The 15,645-nt window shown below is 43.0% G+C and overlaps 1 protein-coding gene across 22 annotated transcripts in view; it reads right to left on the bottom strand.

Moving 5' to 3' along the window:
- The window catches only part of Golga4 (golgi autoantigen, golgin subfamily a, 4), a 76,324-nt gene that overhangs the window by 47,450 nt on the left and 13,229 nt on the right, over nucleotides 1-15,645 (bottom strand). For 18 of the 22 annotated variants that reach the window (XR_003947952.1, XR_871210.3, XR_003947953.1 and 15 more), the window contains 5 exons: nucleotides 12,487-12,552; nucleotides 7,749-8,060; nucleotides 4,749-4,796; nucleotides 2,470-2,526; nucleotides 365-463 (listed from right to left, as the gene is read on the bottom strand). Coding sequence is in view for 14 of the 22 variants with exons in the window: in XM_006512187.4 (XP_006512250.1) it covers nucleotides 365-463; nucleotides 2,470-2,526; nucleotides 4,749-4,796; nucleotides 7,749-8,060; nucleotides 12,487-12,552 (582 nt within the window). In the remaining 8 variants the exon portion in view is untranslated. The other 4 variants (XM_017313480.2, XM_017313482.2, XM_017313481.2 and 1 more) reach the window with 3 other exon arrangements.

The raw sequence follows: 15,645 nt of genomic DNA, 5'->3' as shown, positions 1-15,645 counted from the left end.
GGAGGAAGGGGAGAGGAGAGAGGAGAGAGGGAGAGGGTGAGGGGAGAGGAGAGAGGAGAGAGGAGAGAGGAGAGAGGAGAGAGGAGAGAGGAGAGAGGAGAGAGGAGAGAGGGAGTGGGAGAGAGGGAACGATATGTTCGCTACAGTGAAGAGAGCAGACTTGCAGTGCAGCTCTTTGCTGCATGTGCCATTACATTAGTGTTGCTGCCACAATCAGTCAAAAGGTACAATAAACTAAATATGCTCTTAAAATGGAAGAAAGACAGAGTTTTAAATCAAGTTTTTTTCTCTTGACATTTGAAACTCTTCAGCTATCAGACTATCACTTTATCAAAGGCTTCCATGTTCTGACCCATTCTTTTACCTGAGTCTGGAGAACACTGATATACTGATCTTTCTCCTCCAAACATGCATCAAACTCGTCCTGAAGATGTTTCTTTGCTTGCTGGTCCATTTGCAGCTCCTATAGCATAGAAGGGATCACAGGTAATTTTCTATATAAAACAACAGTCGCAACAAGTTCACAGCATCATCACTTCAGATTTGACTCACTCTTAAGATAAAAGTACAGAGTACTTAGAGAACCCTCAATGCTTAAGACATTAACATTTAAAACCGTAACATCAATAATTTTGTTCCTTAAACAATATAAGGGTCTCCAATGAGAACATCGTCTTAAAGAACTGCAATGGTAGACAATAGTGATGTACAAAGGAAATGGAGCTTAAGATGAAAGCCTTCGACTGAGCTGTAACGGGACGAACAGCACCAGCAGCATCACCCACGATACAGGCTGAGTCACCAGCACTCCCAACCTACCTGCTGACACCAAGTAAGAAACGTCCAGTTCCTGAAGTGCAAATGCCACTTCTTAAAGGACCCTCGAAACTCCGCCCACCTCGACTGTCCATTCTCTGAATGCAGGCAAGGCTGCCCGCCAACGACAAGTGTATCTAATCACTAAGTACAGAAAACCTGGACAGTATATTTCTTGTCCCAAATAAGAGTCCATCAATGACCTTCATTTATTATTATTATCAAAATGCAAGAAAATGAACAAGTAATACATTAAGCAGAAAGACATGATTTGTCCCTCTAGAAGAAGTAAAGGCAGCTTGAAAAAACTTCAAGGTGATTTCTCTCCCTGCACCCTCAGCACCAACTGTCCTCCAGGTCAAACCAGCAATGCAGCCTCAGAAGCCAGCCTGGGGTGAGGCTTTGTCCCTTCACCATCACTTCATAGGGAGAAGGAATTAGTCTAGGGCTCAAAACAAGTTTCACAAAGGAAAACTGGCTACCCTACCGTTATCTGTATAGTAAGGGTCAATGTTCGTTCTTGGTGCAGTAACAATGTTTAGAATGTTTTAAAGATGGAAATGTAATTGAGGAAAATACGTAATAAAAAAATATTTTAAAAAAAAGAATGTTTTAAAGGACAAAACAATAAGAGCTAGGTGTATACAAAATGTAAGAAGAAATTAGAAATTAAGCACAATTTCAGTACAAGTGAAATTACAATGTGATACAAGAATGTAATGAGTAATATGGATAATGTGTCATTAAAAATAATGAAGGGACAACAGGGCTGGGATGACTCACAGGAAAAACTGCTGCACTGCTCTGCCTCCTGGCAGACGAAGCTTAGCTTCCCTCTCTTTCCCTCTCTGCCCTTCCCTCTCTTCCTCTCCCACCTCCAGCACTGTTCTACCACTAAGCTATATTCCCAGCCTTATACTAGCAATTGCGACTTGTCATTTACCAGTCTGCTATTTTTTTAAAGATATTTGTACTTTTAACATACTATATATCCTAAACTAATAAATTCCACAAACAAAATTCTACTCAGGTTATATAAAATTCTAAACTACTCTTATCTTTCCTGAAATCACTTACTTCAAAGCTCTTAAAACTGATACCCATGAAGAACATTCCTACAAAAGCAGGCAACAAGGTGCTTCCAGCAGTACTGCAGCAGGCGCAAAGCTTGTTGCTGGGCACAGGGCAGGACAGGGCAGAGGAGCAGGGAGTAGCAATGAAGGGGTATCTGAAAAGCCTCCCCACTGCCAGGGCAGAAACGCTGCCACGCCATGACATCAAGGAGCTCAAGCTAACCCTGTAGTGACTCACCACTCCAAATTGCAAGTCATTTTGTTTCAACAACAATATGCTCAACAGGAAAGGCAAAAAGAAACCTAGAATATTTAACAGTACAAACAACTAAACCTTGCAAGTTGATACTGACTGCTTACACTGCAGGCGGATACATTTCTATTTCATTAATTCTAACAGCAACAGCATGTACCCAGGAAAGCTACACAAACAAAACCACAGATGTGCAGTGTGAGCTCACAAGCCAGGTAGACTCTGGTCACTTCCTATTACACACAGGTCAGCCGGGTGTGTAACAAAACACCTCTACTAACGAGGAAGTTCAATCACTGTTCTCAAAGTACCAATCACTAAACTTACCTCTCTTAATTCTGAAATTCTCCGAAGTGATTTATCTTGACTCTGACTCAATATACCCTTTAATTTAAAAAAAAAAAAAAAGTTAGTTAAACATCTACAGGGCATATTCATGCAAAAAGTTAAAAAAAAGTCTAATCTATGTCAATAGTTACATTTACTAAAATGCATAAACACAGAAGTCAAACTATAAACAGATTTGTAAAATAAACTCAAAGTTCAAAAGCAAATGATTTCACTATAATAGAGTACAAAGACCACGTTAATTATCATTATCTGTTGTTAAAGTTTCTGTTCTTAAAAAATCTAATTCTCATGAACAGCATTACAAATGGTTAGATTAGTAACTGTCCATTAAGAAGGAATCAAGTCCAAGAGAGACGGCTCACTGGTTAAGAGCACTCTGTTCTTCCAGAGGACCCAGGTTCAATTCTCAGCACCCACATGACAGCTCACAATTGTCTGGAGTTCCAGATCAGGGGATCTGACACCTTCTACAAGTCTCTGCTGGCACTAGACACACATATAGTCACAGACAGGCATGCAGGCAAAACACCCATACTCATAAAAATAATTAATTTTTTAAAAAATAATTTTAATCAAATTAAAAGAGTAACCTACTAAAAGGTGTATGCCTCACACTTTGGAGGGTGGCAGGGTGTTCTCACTAGTACAGAGAATGAATGGCCAGCTGCAGTCCATGAAAACAGAGTGACTGTGTGCTCCTGTCATCAGATACAGAAGTAAAGAACTAAGGAGATCGATGGTGCATGCCTGCAATCACAGCACTCAGGAAGCTGAGGCAGGACGATAGCTACACAGGCCCTGTCTCAGGAAAACAAGAGAAATGGGGTAACTTGTAGCTTCTTGGATTTGTGTGTCTAACAATAAGAACAAAAATAAATAAATCAATAAGAAAAAGGAACTAGGTAGATAAAATGTCTGTTATCAATATGGATTAGCAGGATCTGCCTCTTTGAGGCCCCAGAGCAGAATTTAAATACTGCAGACTACTGTTGCTCTTAGTGATAAACTTATCATAAGCACTTTTAGTGTTTATTCTTTTAAACAAGCTAAAATGTTGGGAGCTGGAGCACTGGGACTTATTGTCAGCTTTAGACACTTCCTGGTAACCTGGGCCCATGAAAGACTATCAGCCAAGCAGTTAGACAGCCATCCTGACCAGCATCAGCTACTCTGAACACTTCATAGACATTATGGAGCTTGTGTCTACTGAAGGTCCTTGTCCTAGCCACGACGGTTTAATTTGTCTTGGCCTTTTTGACCCTATAAGCAAAAAGCGAACTGTACTTGGTAAACTGTAGTTGACCAGTAGTTATTTGCATAAAAGAGAATAATTCCCCTAGTGGCCCAACAAAAACTACATGATTGGTGCAAATATAATCCTCCATTCTTGCCTGGAGGGGCTGCGACAGTGTAAATGCAGTCCCTCCTTTGCCACGACTACAATGAATGCAATTCTGCATGAAGGTCTGCTATGACTGGTGCAGACACTATGACCACACCTTCTGGTTTGTGCAGGCACACTATGTGGCTCGACCTGTGCTGCCCTAGGTGTTGCATCAGTCTTAGTAGCAGGAACTTGGCTACTGAGGTTGCCTTACCTACTCGTGATCTTTATCATTAGCCACAAGCACTGAGCTGCCAGTGGGGAGACAGTTGAAGTGGCAGCAACAACACTAGTGACAAGAGGGCACATGAAGGGTTAGCTCGGAGCACAGAGCTCCCGGAGAGAAGGGCTGAGGGGACCGGGCTGCCAGCAGAGTCAATAAACTCCTTGGAGATTTTATAGTTTTGTGTAAAGCTATATCCAAAGGCCAAAGGAAGCAGCAGCTGGCTCCTAGTACCAAGGAACAGGCTCAAGTACCGAGTAGCTGAAAATACTCATAAAGCTGAGTGTGTCTGTACACTGACATACACAAGCTCGCGCGCGCGCACACACACACACACACACACACACACACACACACACACACACACACACACACACACACCCTTGCAGACCAAAGTGGCAGAAAAGGTGCTTCAAAGAGGCAAACATCCTAAATCAAAATCTTCTGCAGTGGGGGCCTGGAACTCAAGGAAACACGGATGTAACACGGAAACCATCTCCAGGGTCTCCATCACTTACTCTTTACCAAACCTCTAGCAATGGTAAGATCTGAAATTACGTAGACTAGTTAAGAGGGAAAGTTAATATCCGTGAGAGCTTCTCTGACTTAAAGCACGGATGAGTCAGCGATGGTCGGTCAGTCACTCACTTGAAGCTTTTTCTTCTCTCTCTGAAGAGTCTGAAACGCTGTGACGAGCTAAAACAAAGCAACCACCGAGATAAGATTAGTTACTTCTCAATACATACAACTCACTATTCTAATTGCTGCTGAAACCTTGCTCTTTATAAAGGTGGAAAACCAATCAGAACAGTCCTGTATAGACAACTGACCTAACTCAATCCGTAAGGAAAGGAAATAACCCACTAAGTCCATATCTAGAATAGAGGATGGAAGCTGACTGTAAGCCAGTGAATCTTCACACACTTTAGATTTCAACACACAATTTAAAGGTGAGAACTGCTGCCAACTCGCCTGAGGTGGAAGGGCACCTATCTGTCAGAGTCACAGACTGACTACATCTGCAACCAACATTATGCAAGTGTTTGCTGGAAACACATTCCAGGGCCTGACCCAAAACAGACTCACGGAGAGCAGAGGAACATGGTGGAGAGACAGGAACCTGTTTTTAAAAACTCTCAAGGTAACTTGTTTTGGGCTACAAGATTAAACAATAATGAAAATCTGATAAAAGAAATATATAACTAACAGAAAGAAATGAGGAATCCAAGCCCTAACCCTAATCAGAATGAACATTCAAGAACACTCTGATGAAGTCATGGAGTAGCAGCTTTGTTGTTGCTGTTGTTTTGGAAGTTTTTTTGTTTGTTTTTTGGGTTGTTTTGTTTTTGAGACAGGGTTTCTCTGTGTAGCCCTGGCTGTCCTGAAACTCACTCTGTAGACTAGGCTGTCCTTGAATTCAGAGATCCACCTGCCTCTGCCTCCCAGAGCTGGGACTAAAGGTGTGCGCCACCACTGCTAGGCTGAGTCACATCTTTTTAGCCCTGTAAGCCTTTCACAGCCAACAGTGACACTCAACACACTACTGGGACCTACGTCAGCAGAGCGCAGTGCAGCTCTGAGAGAAGCACGGCCCAGTAATCCCCGCTCCACCTTCCCTGGAAAGGTGATCTGTGCTCCTAAATGTCACTGCTAGTGACAGAGTCAAGAAGCAGTTAGCAATGTAAGGGGACGGGAGTCTAGGAACAGACCTCGGAATCTGGGAACAAGTTCTGCTTACTGACCAGTAGACCTGCCTTATTAACTCCAGGCTCAGAAAAAAGAGTGGGGGTGAGGAAGAACAGCACAAGAGTTAGGAGGCACCTAGGCCTGGCTTCGCGTCACCCCAGGAAAAGTGGCCGCCCGGGCTAGGACCTCTCCTATTCCTGAGAAGCTGTTTGACCCTAAGGTAGCCTGGAGTGGGGGACACCCAGAGGAACTGAGCACCAAACAGACTCTGCCAACTGCTCTGTGGCCTTAAGTAAGTGACTCAGTCTCTATGGACCCCCAGTCTGTTTTCTACAAGAATAAGCAAATTTACGCTCGCTTCATAAGGATGGTACAAAATTAAATGCAAACAGCATCTGGCATACATCAATGCTAACTGTCCTGTTGCTCAAGATGCAGATCTAAAACTGGATAAATCTATAAACATAGCATAAAGATAAGCAATCACAATTATGACCATGATCAACATATTACTAGCAGTTAGAAATAATAATTTTTAAAAATTGAGGGAAAACTTACCTAGTTCCACAGCTATGAGAGAGACCTGGTCTCAGTGCCCCATTTACACCTCCAGAGTTCATGGGATTCCTTTCTAGCTTGCCACCATTTATAATTTTAATAAAAAGGCAATTTATCTATGTCATCAAGGTTTTCATTTCCTTTTGGTTTGGGCAGTGTAGACAGTAAACTAGCTACACGGACAGCGAAACCTGGACTAACTTTACACTTAACCCTGAAGTGCAACATTCATTAAAATTGAATGTAATATTTACTAGCCATGTCAAAATAAAATGATGCATACTGAGCATCACAAACAAAAGCCACTGATAACAAAGAGCTGATAACCGAAGGAGAATTTCTTAACTGCACTTGACAGAAAGGGACTCAAGAAAGGCAAAACATGTGTTTTTAGTTCCCAAAGTACTCTGTTTCAAAAGCAAAAGGGCACCATTGCTTCCTCACTTACCCCAGACAGTGACCTAGGAACTAAAAGCAGTGTCAGGAGGCCAGAGAGCCGGCTCAGCAGCCGAGAGCACCGAGCTGCTCCTAACCTTTCAGAGGACCCCGGTTCAATTCTTTACAGCCACATGGCAGCTCACAATTGAACATATCATAACTCCAGTTCCAGGGGATCTGACGTCTTCTTCTGATCTCCAAGAGTCCCAATCACACAAGTGGTGCATATATACATACATACATATACATATATACATATATACATATATACATATATACATATATATATATATACACACACACACACATACAAACAAGCAAAACACTCATACATTAAAATAAAAATTAAGGTTTGTAAAGATTCATGTTAGGCAAAAAATTAAATGTCCAAAAAATAAAAAAAAGCCTGGTCAAATGGCTCAGTGGGCAAGGGTATTTGTGGCCGAGGGCACTGCCTGTGTGAGCTTAATCCCTGAAGTCTATAAGGTAGAATGAGAGAACCAGCTCCCACGAGACTTTCTCTAGCCTCTCCTCCCATGTGTTATGGCATGTATTCATGCATGCACATACAGACACATGAAAGAAAATAAAAATTTTAAATTTACATATTGGTACAATGAGAATGAGCCAAATCGCTGAGGACATCAGACTACGTAACCATGACTGTCTGAGAAGTCGGTCTGACTTCTAAAGTTACTCTAGTCAGAGATGAGTCGCATGGGGAACACAGAAAACAAAGACTGACCTTTGACCTAGGTGTCCACAGACACAGCAGAGAACGTGAAAACCAAAATGCCAATCTGCTGCAAGGGATGTGGACCACAGAAAGACCTGAGCTAGGTCTGCCACCAGCTATCCACCCTCAGTGACCAGGGCCAGGGCCAGCCTCAGGGTAAGAACAATGCAGCGCTATGGACACGACCAAGGGGCGCGTTTTGTGTATGCCAACACCCACCGCGCTCCTACCTCGGAGTACTTCCCTCTGTAGCTACTTAGGCTTCGCTCCATTCTGCGCAGCCGCTGAAGCAGCTGCTCTCTGCTGAGACCGTCTGAGTTCCATGGTGCGTCTTCAGCCTCGCTCTCCATATCAGAAGGGGGGTCAAAGGCCGCAGCAGAACAGTCCAGGTCAAGCTGGTTCAAGGACTCTCTGGAGGACGTCCGGACCAAAGGCTCTTTAGAAGACCGAAACAGGGATTCCTTTATGGGACTTCGAAACAGAGACTCCATGGAAGGTACTCGGAGCTGGAGCTTCTGCGCAAAAGTCTGTGTGTCACCCGACTGTAACAGAAGCCAACAGAGCATGAGTTAAATACACACTCAGACACCTACTGCCCTGTCATCAGCACAGGTCTGGAAAAGACACAAACAAATGCAATGTGCATTCCAAATAAGTCACGCAAATCACTGTTTTCTGAAAAATGAAAAACACTAGTAATTTCTGTAAAAAGTCTAGACCTGGAGTCAGAGAATTGGGCTCTGATTCTCGGGCCATCGCCTGGCAGTACAGTGCCTTCAGTAAGTTGCTGCCCTTCAGTCTGCCCATCTGTACAAAAGGAAGCATGTTTATCAGGCTGACCCTACAGGGCTGCTGTGGAGTCCCACCCACCCACGCACTTGTTAGATCCTTTATTACACATTGTGCCTCAAGTGTGGGCATCCAGGCTGAAGTGTGAGGCTCAATTCAAGTCTGTTTTAACTAGTGAGCTCATGGATTTAATGATTCCAGATTCTCTTTTCAAGAGACAGAATACAGGCTGAGAGAGAGGGTAATGTACTAACCAGACAGTTCTGTTTAGAAGGCAACTGGTGTGGAGCGGACCAGTAATACACAGGTCTGCTGGAGCTCCATCCTATGAACTCAAGCTGTTTGGAACAGTACACCCTAGAATCACCCATATATTCACAGCAGAGAACACACCTGGTGATATATAGAAGTTCACAATACACTGCTCAACGTAAAAGGTCTAGTTAGAAAGCAGTATGCACCATGAGCTCAATTTGACTTGTCTATAAATACTTTTTAATTTGTATGTATATTTTCACACATGCCATCAGAAGAAGACATGAAGGACAGACACATGCAGAGGTAAAGAGTGTCCTCGTGTGGCAGACTTTGAGGTGGAATTAGTTTTGTGTTATGTCACTCTGTACTTTCTAGCTTGTTTTCATGATGTGCAAGTTCTACCCTTATGGTGGAGGGAGGAACAGAAGGACGAGGAGTACTTCTTGTACAAAACCTCTGACAACTGCTTTCACTGGCAATTCTATTTGGGTCACCTCTGGCTCATGTGAAAATTGCTTGAGTTCCCTAGCATACAGCATCCTTACAAAAGACCCTAGACTAGACATATAAAGTACATGTGAAGAAACACTGAAGACAGTTGGCCTTGTAGGGTCTCCAGAAGCTAGTGAACAGCCAAAGCCTGCATCTGCAGACCCTAGTCATCTTATCCGCCGTGTCTACTACGACCCGCAGTAACTTTGTTTGTTTGTTCTTGGAGCTAGGGAGTACTACAGGACCTACACATGTTGGCCAAGCGTGTCCCACTCCCCCTCGATCTCAGTCCCTGAACTAAGTGACTCATCCCTTCAATGGGAGAGTCAGTCTCACTACAACTCAGTAGTTGTTCTATAGAACCTCGAGCAAGCAGCTCTATAGTCCTGCTTCCTCTGTAAAATGGGGACAGAAAACATGATGACGACGATGACAATGATGAAGATGATGATGACTACTATGAAGGCCATAGAGAATGAATAAGTTAATACAACATGCAGCAACAATTAGCATGAAGAGACAGGAGATAAAGAGGCACAATCACAAACAAAAGCAAATGCAGAAATAAGAGACTCATCACGGTGTTAGATGTAGCTCCCTGCAGAGCAGTCCTCTTACAGTTAGAAGACCTAAGGGTCTTGGCTATGGGACCTGACTGAGCTTTTCCACAGTAAGTAGGTGGCTTTGGTTAAGTGACACAACCTCCTTCTGTTTGTCTCTGTCTGTGTAAGACAAAGCCAGCAGCACCCTCTTCATGAGGTGGTTGTGGAGGTAATAATCTAACCTGGGTTGAGAAGTTAAGCTCACCTAAGGCAGACTACCTTCACCTGACATCCAAGCTTCCCTTCTTCTTTTCTACCATACCCAGGTTTTCTTGAAGTACAAAACACTTCCTGACCAGGAGATGGCTAATTAAAACTATGGTAATACACAGCATGAGGACAGGGAGTGATTTATAGTGATCAACCACAAACTGTGGTTGAAGCTAAACAGAAGCACCCTCTCCAAACCACCAAGTCCATCCCTACACCTGCACCAACAGGCACGTGTAAATGGTCAGCAAACGACCATTCAAAACGAGCACCAAGTCAGATTAGCCTCTTAATCAGGGCTTCTTTTTTTTTTTAATTGTTTTGTTCACCATTGGAATATCAGCCAACTATCACGTTCACCAATGGAATACGAGAAATCAATGAAAAAGACTTGAAATTATAGCAACACTGTAGATAAATCTCATAGAGTATGAACAGAAGAAGCCAGGCATGCTGGGCATGGTGGCTCGTACTGTAAGTTCAGTACTCAGGAGGCAGCTGCTGGTTTGAAACCAGCCCGGCTTACACAGTAAGTTCTAGACCAGCCAAGGTGAGATGTGCAACTATCTAATGCAGTGGTTCTCTGTGGGGCAATAGGCTATGCGCACACTGCCTGAGTTGAGATCTTGAACCCCGGTGGTACCCAATGGGTGGTAATTTCCACCTACATGGAATGGTAGGCATTCGATCACGGCTCCTGGACCCCTGGCTCCTATTGAAGTTACTGCTCCTACAGCCCCCACAGGAGGGGCATGTGGCTATTAGTCACGTAGACAACTTTCCAAGCTTCTGGCCTTCTGGCTAGACTCCTCTCCACAGTTACCTAGCAACAGCAAGATAACAAGCCCACTACAAGAGGGGCTGTTTGGCCCCTCTCGCTCTCTTACTCTCTAAGCTTTTACTTCTCTCTTTCTAAGCCTTAAGCTTTCTTACTCTCTAACTCTCCTTTTTTCTCTCTCTTCTCTCCTCTTGGCCATGGCTGGTCTCTCTCTCTTTCTACCTTCTCTTTCTCCCTGCCTTTCTACAATAAAGCTCTAAAACCATAGACTGTCTCTGACCATCAAGGCCCGTCATGCTTGAACAATGGGATGGGCTTTCTCCTAAAGAGCTGTGTATAATCTCCCGACAGAAGGCCATGCTACGCTGCAGCCACAAACCATACTAAGGACTCTTGCCTGCATGGGAACCACCCAGTGCCCCCCTCCCCTCCTGCCCTCTCTTCCCATATCTCTGGGGCCGAGTGCTGCCCCGGGACCCCCATTCTGTTCTCAGCTCCTCTGTCGTATCCATCGTGGGATGCCAGAGACTGAGAACCTGGGACCGGGGACTGCCCCTTGTCCACTCCCCGCTGTGTGGGGTCAGTGGCTTCACACAGCCAGATGCCCATCTAGGGCCACATGGAAAGCATCTGGCAGTCCTGCGTCCACTAGATGCGGCTCTCTCCCTCCCCCCTCTTCCCCTACACCCATGGCCCCACAGTTCTCAACCTTCCTAATGCTTAGACCCTTTAATACGGTTAATACATTGTGGTGACCACCAACCATAAAATTATTTCATCGGTACTTCATAGCTGTAAATTTGCTACTGTTATAAGACATAACGTAAATATGTGATATGCAGGATATCTGATATGCAAAACCCCAAGAAAAGGTCATTAGATTCCTCAAAGGGTTCATGACCCACAAGTTGAGAACTGCAAGTCTAAATGGAAGGAAGAAATGGAGGGAGGGAGGGAGGGAGGGAGGAGGGAGGGAGGGAGGAAAAAAGGAAAGAAGTGAGGAAGCAGGCAGGCAGGCAGGCAGGCAGGCAGGCAGGCAAGCAAACACTTTACATGAAGGTCAAATTAACTTGTAGTACTAAAGAAAGAGCGGTGGTGACCTCTGAGGATGAGGTAAGGGACCAGACGGAGCTAAAGGCTTTTAGAGCACCATTAATTTCTGGTTATGGGATTTTTTTGTTTTTAATTTTTTATTATATCTATAAATTCATTTATGCATATCAGGATACAGAGCACATAAGTCAAAAGACAATTTGTGGGGAGCCAATTCCCTCCCTGCACCAGTGGGTCCCAAGAATCAGACTCAGTCAGGCTTAGTGGCAAGCACCTTTACCTGCTGAGCCACTTTGTCTGCCTTGATTACAAAGGTCTATTTGTAGGGTAAATATGTCATACTTTTCTATAGATATTAAAGTTTCATACTTTTAATTTTTGATTAGTATTGCTTTAATAGATTCTCTGAGACTCTGCAGAGCTGATAACAGATACTATAAAAGAAAATCCTCAGGCTGGGACTTTTTGGTATAGCTATCATTCTACTGATAGAACATGCTAGAACAGAGATGTGATTTCTTGAAGGCCAACCTATGTTTGTGAAGTGGCATGGAGGGGTGGTTTTTAAACAGACGGAGAGGGGAAGTTATAGGAAAAGGGTCCCTGTGCAACATGCATCTGTAAATGGGAATAGTAACTGTCTTACCCGAGCAAAGATGCTATGTGGTCTCAGAGCAAGATTTTAGCCACTTAGCATCTGACAGCACCCTTTCAGACAGCCACACACTAGTAACAACCGACAGGCCACTTCTGTGAAAGGCCTGGTAGTGTAAGTAACCAACCAACCTGAGAGGGGGACGACTCATCTTTACTGACACCATCTGGAGATTTTGTTGCTTGAGTTGATGCATTCTAAGGACAAGAAAGAACATCATTAAAAAGTGAACTAAAGTAAACTAAAGTTTTAAACCTGTTAAACTAGTAAGACCTAGTAGACACTTGCATCTACTGAACAAAATTAGTAATTGCTAATTAGAATATTTTCATGCAGGGCAAAAAGTAGTGTGGTTAAGTATTTTAGAAAATCACTTTGCTATTAAATTAAACATGAAATCAATAGCAAAAATTAGTGAGTAGCAAATATATTTCAAGCTAATCACACACCTCTGCAAGCCCTTATGTTCCCAATTCAGTTTCCATGACAAAAACTAACAGGGAGTCAATCAGCAAAGCTCACTAAAATAGAAAACTATCCAAAAAGAAGTCATGTCAACTGCTCTCTGCAGTAAAACCATTCAAATTAAAATTATCTGGGCAAAGTTACAAAAAATAAAAATAAATTAAAAATTGAAATGCCTCATTCACTTTAAGCCAGCAACTTAAATGAAACCAGTGTCAACATTTTGAGAAAAATGTTAGTGAAAATTTCTTCCACACATACTGGCTTTCTGTTTCCTTGTGTTGGTGAGCGGAGTGCTCCAAGGAAGACCGCTCACTGGCTACCTCCTGCTGCGACTGCAGAGCCGCCCTAGGAACCTCGGAGCTTCGGAGCTCTGTCCTGAGCACTGCTCTACCTTTCATCACCCACAGAAGGGGCTCATGGGAAAATCACAGCAGAACTGCACCAGGCATGCACAGCAGGAGTCACGGCCTCTGTAGTCTGGCATGGTAGCCTCCTCTGCCTTTACAGGTAGCCCAAGGGAAGATCAAAGGAGAAATGAATGCTTGTCTAACGTATTCTCAAGTTTCTCAAGATAAACTAGGTTAATCTTTGGTATTATAAATTTATTGTACCATATGATTTAACCTTATTTTCAGGAAAGAAAGCAAAATATTTACAAATGAAGGATTTCTTCGGTATTCTAGTTTTATGAAACAGGGCCTCGCTGAACTGCCCAGGCTAGTCTTAAAACTCCTCAGTTCAAAGGACCCTCTCCTGCCATAGCACCACCACTCCATAGCACCACCACTCCAGCTTTAGGATTTAAGTTCCTGAAAATGTCCAAAGTGGGGGATGTGTGTGCAAGTTGGAAGCTGAGTATGTAGAGTTTAGCTAAGGAGCACTGGTTACTACACCATGTAAACTTGAGTCAGCAGAGCCTGAGATTTTTGCCACTATCTACAGAGTCCTCCTTTCTGCTGTGCTCCATGCTCAGCTTTCAATCCCCATCTGGCTCACCTGCAGAGTCAACACCCTCTATGCCACATATTTTCTTCTCCAACGTTTAGATGCCTTTGTGCTGTACATATACCTGGGCATCTCTGTCCCCACACTAAAGCAGCAGCTCCCAGAGGGCAGGCCACAATCTCCTGTGCCCTGTGCTGACACCCAGTGCTGGTTCCAGCCTAGAATTCCTTCAGCATAAGAGCTCTCAGGGCCCTCCTCCCCAGAGGTGGGAAGAACTCACTGCAATCTGATACTGACACTCCAGGTCACCAGCGCTTTGTCTGAGGGAATTCTCTGACAACTGTCTCTGCTCGGCTGACTGGACTCTGCAGCTTCACTTCTCTGCCAAACTTGTCTTCAGTTAAGTTGTTTTCATTTATCTGCAATCTGCTCAATTATACTTTTTTCAATCTTTCTATAACCATTTTTTTTGGCTCCTGGGCACTAAGGATACAGCTGTTTTGTTTAAGTTAAAGAGAGAAATATGTTTTAAAAGCTAAATTAAGCCCCAGCAGGGTGGCATGTGCTTTTAACCCTGGCACTTGGAAAGAGGGGGATCTCTGTAAGTTCAAGGCCAGCATGGTCTACATAGCAAGTAAAGACAGCCAGGGCTAATAATAGAGATACTGCCCATCCCCAGGAAATAAATTAAAACCTTTAAAAAAGTAAATTAAGGAAATTCAGCTCTTGATGAACTTGTAATTAATCCCCACTAAATGTTTATATTATACAAATAACTATCCTATGGCTTCCCTTTGTCTCACAGAGAGATTTAAACTGTTAATCATGAACATAAAATTTATATGAGTAGTTTTTCTAGTCTTCTGAAGTTTATTCTAAATAGTTTAAAGTACTCCTTCTTACGTTACAGCATTTTTTACAATCGGATAAGACTTGAAAATAAATTATTTTATAGTCTGTACTCGTGAAAAGTTAGTGTGCCTTTTAAGTTTACACTCCCCTCAATGCAGTCTACACAGCCTGTGCCTCTCTATCTCCCTCAATGCAGTCTACACAGCCTGTGCTTCTCTATCTCCCTGTCAGTCTGGACAGCTGAGACTCCTGGCTCAGCTTCAAATCTCCGTAAACAGCCAGCGTTCCTTGTAGCCAGAGCCACAGAGAAACCAGCTTTCCAAATGTCACTTCACAACGCATCTTCCCCCTGAGCTGCTTCCTTCTCTCAAGTTTAAACTAGACCTGAAGAGCACTGCTGGCTCTAAGTACACCAAGCCTTCACACGGACTCGGTTTAAGAAGAAAAACGTTCTGCTTTCTCCACTAGCTACCGAGTTAAACCAATTCTCAACACTTCGAGAAACTGCAGACCCCGTTCAGCCATCCTCCAAGGGAGCACCACAAGCGAGCCTTAGAAAGTGAATCCTGCCACATTTTAATTTATTAAATCATCAGTTTACCAGATACTCCAGATAGAAAACAATGTCTCCTTTCCCAAAATAAAACATATATCAAGTTAAAATTAAGTTTAAAAAGTTAAAATGAATTCATTCATTAAAAGAGAAAACTGTTTCCTTTCATTCTTAAAAAAACAATAATTAAAAACACAATGTACTTTGTGCTTACTTCTTACCTATAGTTTCTAAATAAAGAAATGAACATGCTATAAAAGAATTCACCTATCTATGCAATGCTGTTAATTTTTTATTTACACAACACATTATTTTCCTTAAAAAAAAAAAAAAAAAAAAAAAAAAAAGTCAGTCGTGTCTCAAACACTCTAGGATTCCTCCCAACAGGAAAACAGATTTCTAACCACGTATACTGGGTTTTTCCAGTATGAGCAAACATTTCCAAGGGACAAAACGTAAGCAGTAGGTAGTT

Source organism: Mus musculus, chromosome 9 (genome assembly GCF_000001635.26).
Source record: "Mus musculus strain C57BL/6J chromosome 9, GRCm38.p6 C57BL/6J".
NCBI classification, from domain to species: domain Eukaryota; kingdom Metazoa; phylum Chordata; class Mammalia; order Rodentia; family Muridae; genus Mus; species Mus musculus.
Note: the sequence above shows the minus strand (reverse complement) of the source record. Positions and strands in the feature narration are given on the sequence as shown.